At 36.7% G+C, this 16,531-nt stretch overlaps 2 protein-coding genes across 2 annotated transcripts; both read right to left on the minus strand.

Annotated features, from left to right (window-relative positions):
* Positions 1 to 147: 147 nt before the first annotated feature.
* Positions 148 to 7,107, minus strand: foxred1 (FAD-dependent oxidoreductase domain containing 1). The gene is made up of 11 exons (XM_079862298.1): positions 6,869 to 7,107; positions 5,883 to 6,103; positions 4,651 to 4,761; positions 3,520 to 3,638; positions 3,293 to 3,387; positions 3,112 to 3,213; positions 2,884 to 2,960; positions 2,609 to 2,769; positions 1,308 to 1,437; positions 1,109 to 1,213; positions 148 to 888 (listed from the first exon to the last, which is right to left on the minus strand). The coding sequence occupies exons 1-11, from the start codon at positions 6,969 to 6,971 to the stop codon at positions 634 to 636; spliced, it is 1,479 nt and encodes a 492-aa protein (XP_079718424.1). The 5' UTR covers positions 6,972 to 7,107; the 3' UTR covers positions 148 to 633.
* Positions 7,108 to 7,447: 340 nt separating this feature from the next.
* Positions 7,448 to 16,207, minus strand: stt3a (STT3 oligosaccharyltransferase complex catalytic subunit A). The gene is made up of 18 exons (XM_079862020.1): positions 16,121 to 16,207; positions 15,417 to 15,539; positions 15,276 to 15,336; positions 15,074 to 15,195; positions 14,275 to 14,420; positions 13,441 to 13,531; positions 12,130 to 12,236; positions 11,817 to 11,981; positions 11,551 to 11,731; positions 11,283 to 11,438; positions 9,930 to 10,021; positions 9,676 to 9,831; positions 9,401 to 9,589; positions 9,185 to 9,301; positions 8,971 to 9,073; positions 8,658 to 8,846; positions 7,923 to 8,038; positions 7,448 to 7,830 (listed from the first exon to the last, which is right to left on the minus strand). The coding sequence occupies exons 2-18, from the start codon at positions 15,502 to 15,504 to the stop codon at positions 7,792 to 7,794; spliced, it is 2,118 nt and encodes a 705-aa protein (XP_079718146.1). The 5' UTR covers positions 15,505 to 15,539; positions 16,121 to 16,207; the 3' UTR covers positions 7,448 to 7,791.
* Positions 16,208 to 16,531: the final 324 nt, after the last annotated feature.

Below are 16,531 nucleotides of genomic sequence, written 5' to 3' on the forward strand. Positions count from 1 at the left end.
TGGCATTTATATAATGCCATTCTATATATATATATATATATATATGTGTGTGTGTGTGTGTGTGTGTGTGTATATTATGGTTCATATAATTCAGATTTTTTTTACAAAATAAAATTATGCTACAATAAAAACATCACATTTTTCTTTCACAATATTCACGTGTATTCAAATCCATATTAACAGACATTTAAAAATTTACAGATTTATAAAATTCAGTCCATGAAGGCTGGTTTACATTTAAGGACAAACTTTTAAAGTTTATGATTATTTTTGGTATTCATTTCTGAAACAGTGTGACTAAGACAAATCCAAGAAAATAATAAAAAATAAGATATTTCATGATCTATATCATATGCATATTTAAATATATGCAATTACATAATAACAAATGAATTCCCTGATCTCTACCATAAGTCATTTCAAATATTTCTTGAGCAGCATGTTATGTTGAAACCACAGCAGCCTTTATAACTCCTAATTTGAGTTTTCTTACAATGTTTTGTTACCAAACTGAACTCATCCTCCTGAAAAATCGTTGAGAGTTCCGTCTGAACTATGATGTGCTTCTTGCAACGTTCATATTAAATGGCTCCATCCTGAGGAAACGGTCCATGTTTTTGTGCTCTTCGGTCTTCACACAATGTTGTTCTCCAGCATGGGCTCCCGCAGGAAGATCCGTTTAAGGTCAAAAGCACTGAGGTTGACGGTCTTATAGCCCCCGTCCAGAATAAGCTCAGCCACGGCGAGTCCGACCGCGGGAGACTGCTGTAGTCCGTGACCGCTGAAGCCCGTGGCAAAGTACATGTTGGGCACTAGAGGGTGCAGTCCTACAATACCATTCTGGTCAAAGGTGTTGTAGTCGTAAAATCCAGCCCACGCGCTTGAAACCTGACAGATAAAGCAAAGTGCTTAATTTAGAAAAAAACTAAGAGGTAGAAATTACCTACACTTTCTAGTACGCACACACAGTTCTAAGCCATATACTGCACTTTACCATCTTAAAAGCATCAGAAACTGCTAAATTAGTCCCAAGACATAGAAAGCTGTAGAAAAATTTCTCTTCACGAAATGGATAACATGAATAACAATTCTATATTACGACTTTCACCTTCAGTTGTTCAAATGCAGGAATACGATTGGCCAGATGATGCCAGACCTTCTCTTGAAAAAACTTGTCGTCCACATCAAGGTTACTGATATCTGGTTCTTCTGTCTGCAAAAGGCAAAAGTAATATATGAATGAATGAACAAATGCATGCAGACTATGAAAGTAATACTTTTGAGTTCAGATCAAAACATGCTTATACCTCCTCTGGTGACATTCCCGTGAGGTAATTTCCTCCCAGTCCCTCTCGCCTACAGTAAACCCCTGAATAGTCAATCAGAAATGGAGTATCCAACCCTGGTCCATCAGGGCAATGCACCACATAAACAAACCTGTGAGAGATACCAATGATGCAAGTCAGTGAGACTCCACCATTATAGCATTAATGTCATTTTAATTGTTTGGAGAATGGATCGATGAATGGATTCAATTAATTAATTGCTTAAATCGTTTAATTAATATATTACTACATTAAAAATATATAGTCTATAGTTTTTAACATAGTCTTATGTAATATTTTTATTAAATACTAATGAAATGTACTTATAAATAATATTTAATTAAATATTAATAAGTTTTAATCATCATTTTACAATATTTAGCACTGCTCAATGTATACTACAATTAAATAATATTTATTTTTATTGATAATATAAAACTAATGATAAAACATATTAATACAATATAATATAATACAAATTATTTCAACAGTTGTTTTAGATTAGAATATTTAGCACTGCTCATTCATGTAAATTAAAATTAGTTTTATTGAATACTAATGATAATTATAATATGATATAATTAGTGCTGTCAAATCATGATTAATCATTTAACATAAAAGTTTTTGTTTATATATGTGTGTGTATATATATATATATATATATATATATATATATATATATATATATATATATATATATATTGGGGCTGTCAAAAGATTAATCGCGATTAATCGCATCCAAAATAAAAGTTTGTGTTTACATAATTTTTTTAATATATAAATAACACATTTTTCTTAAATATATACATGCATGTGTGTGTATTTATATATACAAATTTAATTATACACCGTACACACACATATATTATTAAAAACAAACTTTTATTTTGGATGCGATTAATCGCGATTAATCTTTTGACAGCCCTAATATATATATATATATATAAATATATATATATATATATATATATATATATATATATATATATATATATATATATATATATATATATATATATATATAAATAAAATATCTTTCAACAGTTATTTTAGAATATTTAGCACTGCTAAATTAAATTACAATTCAATATTTTTTTAGTGTGTGAAAACAAATTATATTTAATTAATTATAATATTTAAATAATAATATAATATAAAAATATTCTTTATTTTAGAGTGTATGCCACTGCTTATTCATCCAAGTAGGTAAGAAACCATTGCAAATTACCATATAAATACTTCACAAGAAAAATTCAAAAATGTGAACAAACATGAGTCTTAACCTCTTTCTGGGCTCCACAGGAAACGGAATACCAGATATGGATTCTTTCGGTCCTAATCCGATGCCTAGCATGGCGGCGATCTTCCCTGAGTTTGCACCGGCTGCATTTACCACAACGGCACTCTCCACGGGCTGATACTCCAGACTGTTGGGCATCTGCACCTAAAACCACATCACTTCTATCTGTAATGCTATCAGTGCACTTAAACTTTAGAGCATCTATTTGAAGACGATGAAAACGAGCGTGTTAATCTGAAATGTAGCATAAAAACTTACATTGACATATTTTATCCTTTTGACATCAACAAAGTCTCCATCTGCGATTTCAGCCACATTTGAAGAGCATCTAAAACCTGAAAATCACATTCAAAAGAATCACCACAAGCTTCCTTTTGAAAGAATTTTTTTTTTTACAAGCAAACCTCTAAAAAAAAAAAAAAAAAAAGCAAATGTAAGAAATCCTGCAGTTTTATTTTGACAAAAATTTTAATTGTGAATCCTGACCTGTGACCTCTCCAAAGCACTGATAGACTCCCATAGACATGGCCTTACGTCTGAAAGCGTTAAGGAGAGACCAGGGATCAAACCAGCCCTCGTTCTCTAGTCCTAGGTGAGGAATAAATACGTTACTCAGTAACGCAGCTCACATGTGAGATGTATCAAAGATTGGAAAACATTCACCAACCAAGAGAGGCCAGAGCGACGCCCTCTGTGTTTATCCAGGGGAATCGCTCCTTCAGCTGGGACGGTGACAGGAGGGCGACCTTCGCACCAGCGTGTCTATGAATGAATCTTAGTTTTATTAATCTTTAACTTTGTATTGTGAGTCTGTTTATCAGATGATAGGAAAGGTTGAGTTAACACAAAGTAATTTCGATATCCGGATATTAAATCGCTGATTCAACTTGTCACCTTTGAGTGCGGTAGTTTTCCTCCATAATATGAGCTGATTTCTCGCTGGCGAGAAAGAGATATCCTGAATGATTAAACTGCAGATCAACGGGGTCTTCATTTACCACCCAGAGATGATTCTGTGGCATTTCGGCAGAACAGAAATACAAATTTACAAACACTTATCAGTATTCTCAAACTCTAAACCAGCACAAGTGATCCTGCTGAACACTTAAGCACATGTAGAAACATTTACAACAAAATATTTATTTAAAGTCTCCAGAAATACTAATACCTAGTCTTCATGTAACAATTTCTGTATGTTACAGTGCATTTTGTAACAAGAATAGTGTTTCAGGAAGCTTTTAAAGGAGAACTCCGGTCAATTTTAACATTGAGCTCATTTTTTTGTAAATTTGGAGTGCTGTAAGTACAGAGAACAACGACAAAAATCGGTGTTGCCTACACCGTGTTATCCTCTTTTTAAAATTTGCACCCTGTTGACTTCAATGGGGCAAGTTTTAAACCTGCTTTTAGCCTCTTAACATCCTTGATGTGTCATTACAAGTGCACAGCCATGTGAGTGATTCCTTCAGAGTGAATGCGGGTGAATCTGACTGCAGTAGATGTGAAAGATATGAATAAAAATGATATTTATTTAGCCAGCGCACATACCTGTATTTACATCCTGTTTTCGGTCAAAGTCAATAGTAATCGATTGTCGAGTTCACGCGCATTGGTTTAGTACCTATGATCATGCGCGTGAACTCGACAATCGATTACTATGGACTTCGACTGAAAACAGGACGTAAATACAGGTATGTGCGCTGGTTGAAATAACATCATTTTTATTCATATCTTTCACATCTACTGCAGTCAGATTCACCCGCGATCACTCTGAAGGAATCACTCACATGACCTGTGCACTTGTAATGACACATCAAGGATATTAAGAGGCTAAAAGCAGGTTTAAAACTTGCCCCATTGAAGTCAACAGGGTGCAAATTTTAAAAAGAGGATAACACGGTGTAGGCAACACCGATTTTTGTCGTTGTTCTCTGTACTGACAGCACTCCAAATGTACAAAAAAATGAGCTCAATGTTAAAATTGACCGGAGTTCTCCTTTAACAGTGCAATATAAAAGGTTTTACATTAATGTTCTTCAGGAAATCAGCCGAAGTCATTGACAGCTGGATGTTTTCTTTCAGGGAGAACTGCTGGCGAATTCCACCACATGACAGCACAGTCGACGCCTGAGAATACTGCATATAGAATTGTACGATGAACAACAAAAAAGAGTCACACACACACAAATATATAACTCTAATTCTGAAAGCAATCACATCATTACCAGATGGCACAAGCTGATTGGCTCTGCTGATCCTAGATCCAATAGAATTGCTTGTTCATATTCAGAATTTAAATAGTCTGGTTCAGTGTTTGCTGTTACGCTAGTACTGCAGCGCATTATCAGAGTTCCCCTGAAACCCTCCACCTCCCCCAGCTCCACCTGCCTAGATATTATACGAGATTCACGTCTGTATTTTATGCAGCAGCAGCATATCTTACATGCTCACAGCAAAGTGTCTGTGTATCTATTAGCAGTAGCAAGTGTGTGTGTGGTTTTTTTTTTGGTGTCATGATTTTAATATATGCCAGTTCACCCAAAAAAAAAAAACATTACTGTAATTGCATCATCATTTACTCACTTTTATGTTTTCATGTTTAATTCACAAGAGAGAAAAACTTCCACATGAGTAAGAGAGGCTTTACACAGAGCGGATGGGATTGTTCCCAGACAGACTCAAATCCCTAGCCGATTACAATTCTTTAATTCAGTTTCGTTTGAATTGAAGGGGTTGCATTGTAAATCTAATTTGGTTTCGTTGTATAAATAATTGATGATGCAGGGAAAAAGGATCATAATCAAATATATGTTCTTGAATATATTTAATTTAAAACTTCTGTGCATTTTATGAACTGAGGGTTGTGTTACCATAGTGATATTTATCCAAGTTACGATCATTTTGCTTATTTCACTCTGATATTCATCATCAGACCTTTCTCAGAGTAAACCTAGATTGAATATTTCAAATCGAATTAAATGAATATAGATGTCCACTTGTAACTATTAGATTAAATTTCATTCTGTTTTCCCTAGACATGAATATGAGCCAATGTCTGAAGCGCTACACAAGAAAGAAAATCTACGTGCTTGACCGTCATGAGGTAATTTTTTTCTTTTTTGAGGGTGAACTTTTAAAAGACCTGATTATTAACATCCCACAGTATATAGCCGATTCTGTCTCGAAACCTTTGTAGAATCAAAAACATGCTCACTAGTTTTTGAGACATGCTCCAAAGTGCCCTTGGATAAACTCACAGTAGGGTCTTTCTCCACCACCAGCACTCTCAGTCCGTCCCTCACTCTCTCCTTCCTCTTCAGCCAGTATGCGATGGACCATCCCACGACTCCCCCTCCTACAATCACCACATCGGCCCTCTCAGGAGGCAGGCCAGGGGTCAACTCAAACGGGCTCCAGTCACTGCCGGGCATCGCCGCGGCCACTTTCTCCCGAAATGCCCGGAACTGAGCTTCCAGGTCTGCAACGAGTTACATATGACAGATAACCTAAACGTTTTCTGAGTATATGTTTTATTGGCTGGAGACAGAGGTTACATCATTACCAACAAGTCTACAAACCATACTGTGTTTGTAATATTGTTAGATAAGGTGGCGGAATTTTTATGTTAATGTAATGCTGGTTTGTGGTAAATTTCTCCTTCATACATGTAAATGTATGAAGAAAAAACTTATTTATATTTGGTAATTATCTTCTATCCCAAAAATGCGAGAGAGAAATATACGAACAAACTGACTAGGATTATTTAGGAATTAAATGGTAATAGAGAATTTAAAAAAAAAAAAAAAAAAAAAAGATTCTTTTTATTACTGTTTTGCATTAGTCTGAATATTATTTTTATACAGGAGGCGAATTTACAAATCCTACTATAGTGAACGCCAGACTTATGAATATTAATTAGGCACCGTTACGTCCGCCCTCACTGATTTACTGAGAGGAAAGAGGTAGTTAGGCAGTTGGCCAATCAATGGACGAATGACTACTGCGAGCCAGCCTTGGCTCATGAATGTTGATTAGATTACGTGACTGGACGCTCCGAGGAAGTATACCAAGCAACGCCACTTACGCCAGTATGACCAAATTAATATTAATAAGATAACCGTTTGCATACTAGGATTAGAAAGACGAGAATGTATGGAGGGCACGCGTGAATTAAATGTCGCTCTGCAGGGTTTAACGCCATACCGGTATAAATACATGCAGTATATTAAGTGGATCAACTCACCTTTATTAAAGTCCTTTTCAGCTCTCCTGCTGCTTTTAAAACTCCGACAGGGCGCTTTCGGAGCTCTGAAAGCCGGGACGGAGGCGAACAACTTGCGCCACATTGCAATTGTCGTCAGACTGTTGTCTTTATTGAGGAAAATAACTCCAATCACCTTCCCACACTGACACGCCGCTCACAGTGGAGCGTAAAGACATTTGGCCATGTGAGCATGCTCACAATGACGCCACAGCAAGACCAGCCCACATGGTTTCATGAGTGGCCAGTAGGGGGGGTGTCACAAGCTGCTAAAATAATTTCTCCCTTATATTGTGTGTGATTGATGTTTTTTTAATTTTCCCAGCAGTTATATGAACTATAAACATATGAAACTCAGAGTTGCATTTTAATTATTATAATTTTAAGATTATTTTTAATGTATGTATGGGGGAAAGATCCGTTAAATTTCAATGCATTAAAATGGACTGCTTGGTTCTCAGACCAACAAATCTTGGTGTAAGCATATTGGGGGTGTGATATTGATTGGGGCAAACTTGGGCGTGCATGTTATTTTATTGGTTAAAAAGAAAGACACTGATCAATTTTCTCCCAGTCACTCCTTTATTCACCCATTTAAAGACAAATCAAACCGTTATCTGGCCAGTTGATTGCAGAAATGACTTCTGAACATTTTTAAACATTTATCCCTCACCTTTTCAGGTGATCATTTGACACCTTTCTGCCCCGAGTACAGACAAAACATCATATTTGAAGATCAAATTTAAAAAACAAACCAAGAAAAAAAAGGTATGAAAAGAAAATCTCTTTCAGCAATTACAACAAAAGTATAAAAAAGTTTTCACGCTTTCTCCTCAGATCGTTGGAAGGGGGGCAGCAGACGTTCAGTGCTGTGTGTTCGAGAGAGGGGGGTGGGATTTTGAGTTTTACGTTCTTGAGAGGCCACGGTTGTCAAGGTCTTTGACCTATGGAGGCAAAGCAGGAGATCATCATTGGAAGTTAGGATGGTTTGAAAGGACAACAACGGTTAAAGATGCACAAGTGAGTTCAAGTTTACCTTGTATATCCTGACAAGCCAGTGCTCTGTAGTATAGGCTTCCTCCAGCACATCCAGCTCAAAGTCCTTGTTGCCAATCTCAGCGTTACGAACTCTGTCGTAACCAGGAGGACGCTCTGAAATGAAAGGTAAACATAGTTCTAATCGTCCAAAACTTCTTCGATTTTTTTGTTAAAACCATGAATTAAAGTTAACACGAAACAGCACTTGCAACATAATGTACTTCTGTAATGTCACTTATTCGTAAGTGAAAATATTATTTTATAGAATTATATTATAATAATAAAATAACATAAAATAATAAAAATATTCAATATAATAGGAAATATGAATCAATAAGAAAATAATATATCTCATTATATATAAAATAATATTAAACAAATTTATGTTAAATAAAATAATATTAAGAAATATTAAAACGAATATACAATTAAAATAGTTAAATAAAATATTGATCAATATGAAAATTAGAAAACAATATTATTGTAATCAAAACAATAAAATACTCAAAACAATATTAAATACCAATATAATCATTATATTTAATAAAATAACACTTAATGATAGTAAAATATTAATAACACCTATTCATAACATATCTATTCTGTATATATTTATTTTTTCCCAACAAGACAAAACGTAAGGCAGGATCATTAAAAGTGGGCGTCACGATGTTAACTGGAAAAACATCAAACAGAGCAAATATTGTAAGTAGCTGAACAAGTAGATACTCACTGGCTTCAGTGTAGACCTGGCCGAAGCGATAGTAGCACATCTTGTACATGAGACAGTTGAGCAGGACGGGGGACCCTTCGCGGTCCACACGGAACTCTCCGGTGGGCGTGTAGTAGTCGTGTTCCTTTATGTGCTTCCCTGTGTCCGTGCTGCCCCCGATACGGACCATCCACAGGAACTTATTGATGTCTAAAAGAAATTCATGTAAACTTGTTAAAATACATGTTATTCAGGTTTCATCCAATCCAGATATTACAACTCAAACATTAAGGACCACAAAGCTGCTTCGATGGTTCAAAATTAAAGCCCGTACCATCAGATGAATATCCCGTCAATCCACCAAAGATCACCAGGACGTAGCTAACATCCAGTTCTCTCATAATCTCATAGGCTTTCTCCTCTGTGGAGGCCATAGCCTGCAAAGATATTTAGAAAAAAATGTTTTATAAAAATGCCTCAAATATATTTAATCCACTATATATCTCATTATAAAAATTGTATACAGCAAAACTATATTCCTTAATCACCTGACCAACTCTGGAGATGTGAGTGTTATTCCAAGTGTTGTTGTCAACTAGAATCGTTCGATTGGCCATCGCTGTTATTTGATACCCATAATCCCACCACGACATGACTTTAGCATCCTGTACACAAACAAAAGCAATGTGAGATTATCAAAACTGTTCGGAATCAAAAGAAGCAGGAAGTTTATGATGGCCAATGGATTGATGGATCCCACCGACCTCCGGTGTGTTGTGTCTGAGCCAGTAATAAGCCTCTCTGAAGTCGTCGAAGATGATGCGACTGCCGTCACCACCGCGAGCGGAGAGCACAATGGAGGGGGAGGAGTAAGCCTCGCTGGTCACCCAGGTGGAGTGGAAAGTGTATGTGATGAGGAAGAACGCCATGACCAGAATCATCCCACTCGCCACCTACGGACCAATCAGAGCAGAGCATCACTGAGTGAACCAATGACACAAGCAAAACTGAGAAAGATTAAACAGAGCATTGATCGTACCTCATTCTTGATTGGGTAAGTGGAGTCCTGCTGCTTCTTGGATTTCTTGTCCGGTCGGCTGACATCCAGGTTTTTCATGTAGGTGGTGAGGACCTGAGAAACGCCAATGCCAGACAGGATGCACATGACGGGGGCCAGGACCAACATGAGACGCACCTGAGCAGAACAGATAAAACTAGGGTCAGAGCTTCCACTGTGAAGAGAGAAACACCAATAAACCAACTTCTAATCAAAATAAAGTAAAAGTGTCTTACCATGACAGCTGAGAAGTACATGCTGGTGACGCCGTACATGATGATGAAAATTGTGGCATCAGAGAGGTTGTTAAAGCAGTAATAAAGGCCAACTGGAGAAACAAGAGATGACAGATTTAACACATCTGATGCAGTGTTATTTTAATATTTTATTTTATTCTTTATTAGAAACAGCATGTTCCAGTGGATATAATGGCCTGTTCACACCAAGACCGATAACTATAAAGGCAACTATATTTGAGTCCACACCAGCAAACAACATCATTCTGTTTATTCTAAACATGTGCTGCAGTTTTGTCATCTGCAGTTTTAAATGCTCAAGTGCTTTAAAGCAGGATGGATTCTGATTGGCTGTCAATGTTTTTATCATTCATCAGCTGGAGAAAATATAATTCCAATGATATTGCTTCTCTGTGCAGTTGCGTTATATATGTGATGTAGACTATTCTTCTATATTAAGAACGATTTTTAGGACTATATCTTCTTTATTGTTATAGTTATGGTCCTCGGTGTGAACAGGCCTTAAGACATACATTTAAAAGTGGCAACAGGGGTGCAAATACAAGAGACAGTAAGCAGAAATTGTAATTTTTTATATAAAATTAAATTTGAAAATAGATAAGTAAATACATTTTTAAATCAAGCACAGAGGAGGAAACAATAACACGCCAGGTTTATAGATATGTGTGTGATTGTATGCATATTTCTGCTCTCTCTTATGTGATTTGTTAGACATTGTTGTGTTATATTCTTACATTAATTTTAAAATTTTTTAGTTAACATTGAAAACACTGATCCGATGAATCCATATTAGATATGGAATAACGAATGTATCGATTGCATAGTTACACCACCAGGTGTTGACAGGTGACTTAAAAATGTATTTGTCATTGAATCGTTCATTCAAGAGATTTGTTCAAAAACACTGATTCAACCAGTAATGAAAAAAGTAAAGTATTTATGAGCAAGTAATTGAATCAAACCCAGGGTTTTTTTTAATAATTCAGATTAATAAAACATTTTAAATAGACTGCAGCAATTTACATTTTGTCAGAACTTCCAGTAAATTACGTTATTTTGTTTAGAATCGTGATGTCTGTACGGAATTAAAAAAATGTGATTCTCAATTTATCCAGAATCGTGCAGATCTAATCTACGGAGCCTCTCTAAAGGGACATGGTAAAGAAAAAATAATTAGATATGAGAAAAAATAATAAGTCAATGCTTTTGCGTTCCCCAGAGAAACGTGTTCATCGCAAAAACGTTTGTGTTCTTTGCGAGTGAACACAAAGTTTCTCAGGGGAACGCAAAAAAGTTACTCATTTAAAAAAGAAACTCAGGAAGGTGCTGTACCTGGAAACATGAAGACCAGAAGCTGCAGGTCAAAGTAGTAAGAGGACCAGGTGGTGGGCTGGTGCTCAGACACAGAGGCGATGATGGGGATGTTGTTCTTGGCGTATGAAGGATCCAGCAGAGAGTAAAAACGGCCAGTCCAAGGTGAGATTGTCCCTAACATAAGCCAATACAAAAACAAACTATTTAAAAATAATATTTAAATGACCAAAAAAAAAAACATTTCATTATTATTAAATTCAAAAATGTAATATTTTTTTTTAATTACCTGTCAGCATGAGCACACCACCTGCAGAGAGCAGGATGATACCGACCAGCGAAATGACACTCTTGAACAACACTTCAAACTGTTGCGTGTTCAGCTTGCTCCGGAGGTAATCCACAAAAGCGTGAATCTGACACAGGCCAAACACTCCGAATGCAGCCATGTGTTCAGAGGACTGGACAGGCTACAGGAAGAGCAGGAGAGATTACTTATCTATTTGGAAGTTTATAGTGATAGCAATTCCTCGAAGCTGATATTCAGCTCCTCACCTGGAATCCAACAAAAGAGATCTGCATGGAGAGGACGGTGCCCAGGCAGTAGACTGTGCAATACGCCACATAGATGCGATGAGAGAAACGGCCGGTCAGCATCAACACCAGCACGTGCAGCGGAATGAGGTTGATCAGAAACACGTAACCACCCCAGGAGGACACCTGATGCCAACACACAAAGGTGTTGTTAATGAAATCACTTGTTTTGTGAATTTAAATAAAATGATGATTCAACTGAAAACATACATTAAATTATCTGCTCTAAAACAACCCCAATTCAAAGCGACAATGGGTCTGAAATTTGGCTCACCATGTAAAAATAAGCCAGCGCACACATGGATGACCAGTAAACGGAGCCCGTCTTCACTGCTTTGATCCACATGTAGTACGTCAGCAGCATGCAGAAAATGGCGATTCCTATATATCCCAAAGGAAACAAAATTATATATGTTATATATACAGGGTTCCCACACCTTGGTTTATTTCAAATTCAAGGACTTTCCAGATCCAATACCCTCAAATTAAAGGACTTAATGTGGGGGGACACATTTCAAGTGAGAGTAAGGTTACATTGTGTTACCTTGTAAGATATATTGTTAGTTTTGTACAACACAAAGTACCTCACGTGTGAAACACTTAACGTAACGCGTAATTGCGCGCAACTAACGTAAATCAAGCAAGCTAGTATACATAGCTAGTATGGGACACGCAAGCTAGTATAGGCCACGAAGTGTTGGCGAAATAACACATTAGCGGACCGGAGGGAATAACATGAAATTTTTTCCAGAAAACTTATTGCACAAAATAAATTCAAGCACTTTCAAGGACCTGTTTGTGAATCTTTTCAAGGACCTGTTTGTGAAACTTCCAAATCCTTGGAAGTTTGTGAATCTGAAAAAAAAAAAATTCAAGGCCCTGGAAAGTTTTTAAAAATAAACATGCATAGAATAAAATAATAATAATAAAATGCATGTTTATTTTTAAAAACTTTCCAGGGCCTTGAATTTTTTTTTTTTTTTCAGATTCACAAACTTCCAAGGATTTGTGGGAACCCTGTATATATTATTAACATATAAATGTTTTATGTGTATACTAAAAATTAATAAACCACACACACACACACCCGTTCGAAGGTTTGTGGTCTGTAAGTAGTCTCTTATGCTCACCAAGGCTGCATTTATTTCAAAAACAGTAATACTGTGATTTTGTTTTGAAATAACTAAATCATTTTAAATTTTCTATTTTAAAATGCAACTTGTTCCTGTGATGCAAAGCTGAATTTCAGTGTCACGTGATCCTTCAGAAATCATTTTTTGATTTGGTGTCCAAGAAACATTTATTTTTATTCAATGTTGAAAACATGTTGCTGTATATTTTTGTGGAAATCATTATAGATTTTTTTCCAGGATTCTCTGATGAATAGAAAGTTCAAAAGAAGAGCTTTTATTTGAAAAAATATTTTATAACCTTAAGTCTTTACTATAAAACTTATTATAAATCTTTATAAAACAAAAAAAAAACACGTACCTACCACAAACTTTTGACAGAAATTCTAAACCTTCTTGACGACTACTTATTAAAAACATAACATTATACACAATACTCTGAAACAAGACTGTACCTTCATTGTCATAAGAGCCTGCCACAGAACGAGAGATGTATCCAGGGACGACTGCGATCATGGCGGCAGCCAGAAGCCCTGCGCCCGCATCCTGAAACAAAGTGTTACTTCAGTTAGATTGAGCCGTTAGTTGATAATCTGGACAATTTTGGGTTCAACTCTACCCTTCCGACAATCCCAGGTAAAGTACCGATTATCTTGATGGTTCTACAGATTATCGTGCCAGATTTTCCTGTGGTGTGAGGTGTGTTAAGAGGCCACACCGATCTCAGATCATAAATATCCAACATGTTGAATATTTACAATAGAATTCTGTAGTGTGGGGGAACCCTGAGGACAAACGCACACACACTCTGTAGATTGCCACATGGAACGAAACGATACCAAATAAGAGAGTGAGCTGACAAAAGCATAACAACCACAGTCATGGTGCAGCAGGCCAAGCACAAACCTTTTCTCTCTTTTTCGGTGAATTTTCTATAAAAAGCAGTCCAAACATTATTATCAGCATTTCTTTTTGCCCGTCATCCTCCATGTTTATTTACTCTAGAGTCACATTTGACCACAAGAGATTTTGCGAGATTTCTCATGTTCACAGTCGGGACTCGGGTTGTTTGTGAATGGAATAGTGTGTGAATAGTAATAGTATATGGAGTAATAGTAATAGTATATGAATAGTAATGGAAAACTGTTAAATCTATGATTTTATTTATCGGCAGGTTTGAGATCTCACACATTTTGAAAATTTCCATTTGGGCTAGCCTTTAGATAGATAAATTATGAGCAGGTACCACTGATTAGGGTGTGATGGGCGAGTGCTGAGGTTCAACTCACCTTGAGCTCTTTGGTGAAGTGGTAGGTGACAATAGCGGTGAAGGAGGAGAAGAGAGGGGCAAGGAACACACACACATTGCGGATGTCGATTGTGATGTGGAAGAAGTGCAGCACGTGATACAGAGCCGCTGATGTGATCATCAACCCTGTAGACAAAAAAGAAGAAACACATGACATTTAATTTGGCAAAAGGTGATGTATAGGTTTTAAAAAGATGCAAAAGTCACCAACAAAATGACAGGGTGGTTGCTATACAGAAGCTACAGAGTTTAAAGTGGTTTTAGCCTGCTGCTATGAGGATGCCAGGCTCTCTGGCTGGTTGCTAGGGTGTTGCTAGTCAGAGTCCCTAACTATGGTTCAAGTTTATGAGATCTCTGTCAAGTTTTGATGTTCATTAGGCAAAAAAAGTCCAATTAAGTAAATGAAAGTAATGACACTACACAATTTAATGTATCCGTTACACATCAAGTTACACATTAAAGTTTAAATGTCAGATATACTTCAAGCGAAATCTATGAACAAACTGGTGTGACGTAATTTCAAACAAACTGGAGAGCTTCTTTATAGTAGAAATTGGAGTTGTAATTCTAATTGAAAACAGCACTGACACTATTTTTTCACTGCCAACAAGAGTTCCTCTCTACTGGAAATAATATTTTCCAGGGCAACATTTCATTAAATAAAATGACATTGTTGCAGCATGACTGAAGCATTCTGAGATTTGGTACTTGGCTCAAGACAACAATGGAAGTGCAAGTATGTTGCTATTAATTTTGAAATGAGTGTCCTTCAGCTGTACCGGGATAGATGGTGCCTCCTATAATCCTCCCAAGTGGATACCAAGCCCGATCATCAAACCAGTTATGGAATTTGTAAAAACCCTCTTCTGTCAAGAAGCGAGTGGTCCGGTAATTGAAATACCTGTCATTAAACAAACAGGAAACTCAGTTAAACAGGTTCTCGGGATGCTGTCAAAATAACGACCCGAAAGCTGTACTTACGGATCAAATTCATGGATGACGCTCTCAAACCGCAACACGGAGAACAATCTGGTGGAGAACGCTGGAAGAAAATGACAAGAATTAGAGGACAGTTGGCATCTAGTCAGGAGTTCTGATATAAAGGGACATGCATCCACTCACACAGGACGGCTGCCATAGACAGGATGAGCAGCTTCAGCAGGGTGTCCTGTTTCTCATAGGACAGTCGCAAGAAACCCATCTTGGTCATCTTAACACACAGGAGGCAGGACTAACTCTTGATACCTGACAAAAGGGACAACAACAGCATGTTGAATTGTAACTTAAAATATAACACTTCAGGGGGGGGAATGCGAGACCAGTGTAGGATAGGACTCCTTTAGTAACAAACCATGTACAAGCAATAAACACATTTTTCCAGATTTAAACTTTTTTCTAAATCCATTAAGCGTCAAATGCGAAATTTAGGGGTAAAGCAGTTTAAGAAATCGATCAACCTGCAAATTTTATCATCTATTAAAGTGTAAAGCCTCTGTGAAAACAGGAACAGTCAGTGTGTGCACAATTCATATGCAAAATCCTACTAACTGATACTTAAACTCATAGGTACAGGCAGATAAATCAATTCAGAGAGCATCAACATGCACATTAACACTGTGTTTTCCTGACAAACTATTCGTGAAAATAAACTATTAAATTCTTCATTAGCTCATTAGCTGCTAGCTAATATCACACCTATGTCACACTTTCACAAGCTATTTTATCATATGTAAATGTATTATTTAATGCACATCAGTAAGTATAATGACAACAAACCCGTATAGTTGCGATAAATGAGCTTAAAAATAATAAATTTGCACAATTACCAGTCTTATTCATCGGCTGTTCACTCACTCCAGCCCTTCCACACTCTCACACACAACCCTCTCTGCGCTCAAGTCCCGCCCATCCACGTAGAGAGGGCGCTAATTGGCTCAGCGTCGCAATCCACAAGAATGGCTTCCGCTGATTGGTCTTCGAGATGTCATTCAAGTGTGTCAAAAAGACGAGTTCCGCATGGCGCTCCAGATATGACGTGTCCTAGTGGGAGAAAGACAGTCAGCACTGTGGAGTCCATGCTGCACTCAAGTCAACTTTAAAACTTGAACTTTCAAGTTTCATGTCAAGGATCAAGTATCACAGCATATTTATGTTATTTTAATTATTAGATAACATTCCACGTACACGTTCATAATGTCAATAAGGGGAAAAAGTATTTTCAAAGCAAAGTGTTTATT

The sequence above is a fragment of the Squalius cephalus genome (assembly GCF_949319135.1).
Source record: "Squalius cephalus genome assembly, chromosome: 24".
In the NCBI taxonomy this organism is placed as follows: domain Eukaryota; kingdom Metazoa; phylum Chordata; class Actinopteri; order Cypriniformes; family Leuciscidae; genus Squalius; species Squalius cephalus.

Coding starts and splice junctions, on each gene's coding strand:
- foxred1 (XM_079862298.1), bottom strand. CDS start 6,971: ATGTGGCGCAAGTTGTTCGCCTCCGTCCCGGCTTTCAGAGCTCCGAAA. Junction 3,388..3,519: donor GAAAACTACCGCACTCAAAG/GTGACAAGTTGA, acceptor ATTCATTCATAG/ACACGCTGGTGCGAAGGTCG. Junction 889..1,108: donor CTGCATTTGAACAACTGAAG/GTGAAAGTCGTA, acceptor TTTATCTGTCAG/GTTTCAAGCGCGTGGGCTGG.
- stt3a (XM_079862020.1), bottom strand. CDS start 15,504: ATGACCAAGATGGGTTTCTTGCGACTGTCCTATGAGAAACAGGACACC. Junction 13,532..14,274: donor ACTTCACCAAAGAGCTCAAG/GTGAGTTGAACC, acceptor ACTTTGTTTCAG/GATGCGGGCGCAGGGCTTCT. Junction 11,982..12,129: donor CGCTGGCTTATTTTTACATG/GTGAGCCAAATT, acceptor TGTTGGCATCAG/GTGTCCTCCTGGGGTGGTTA.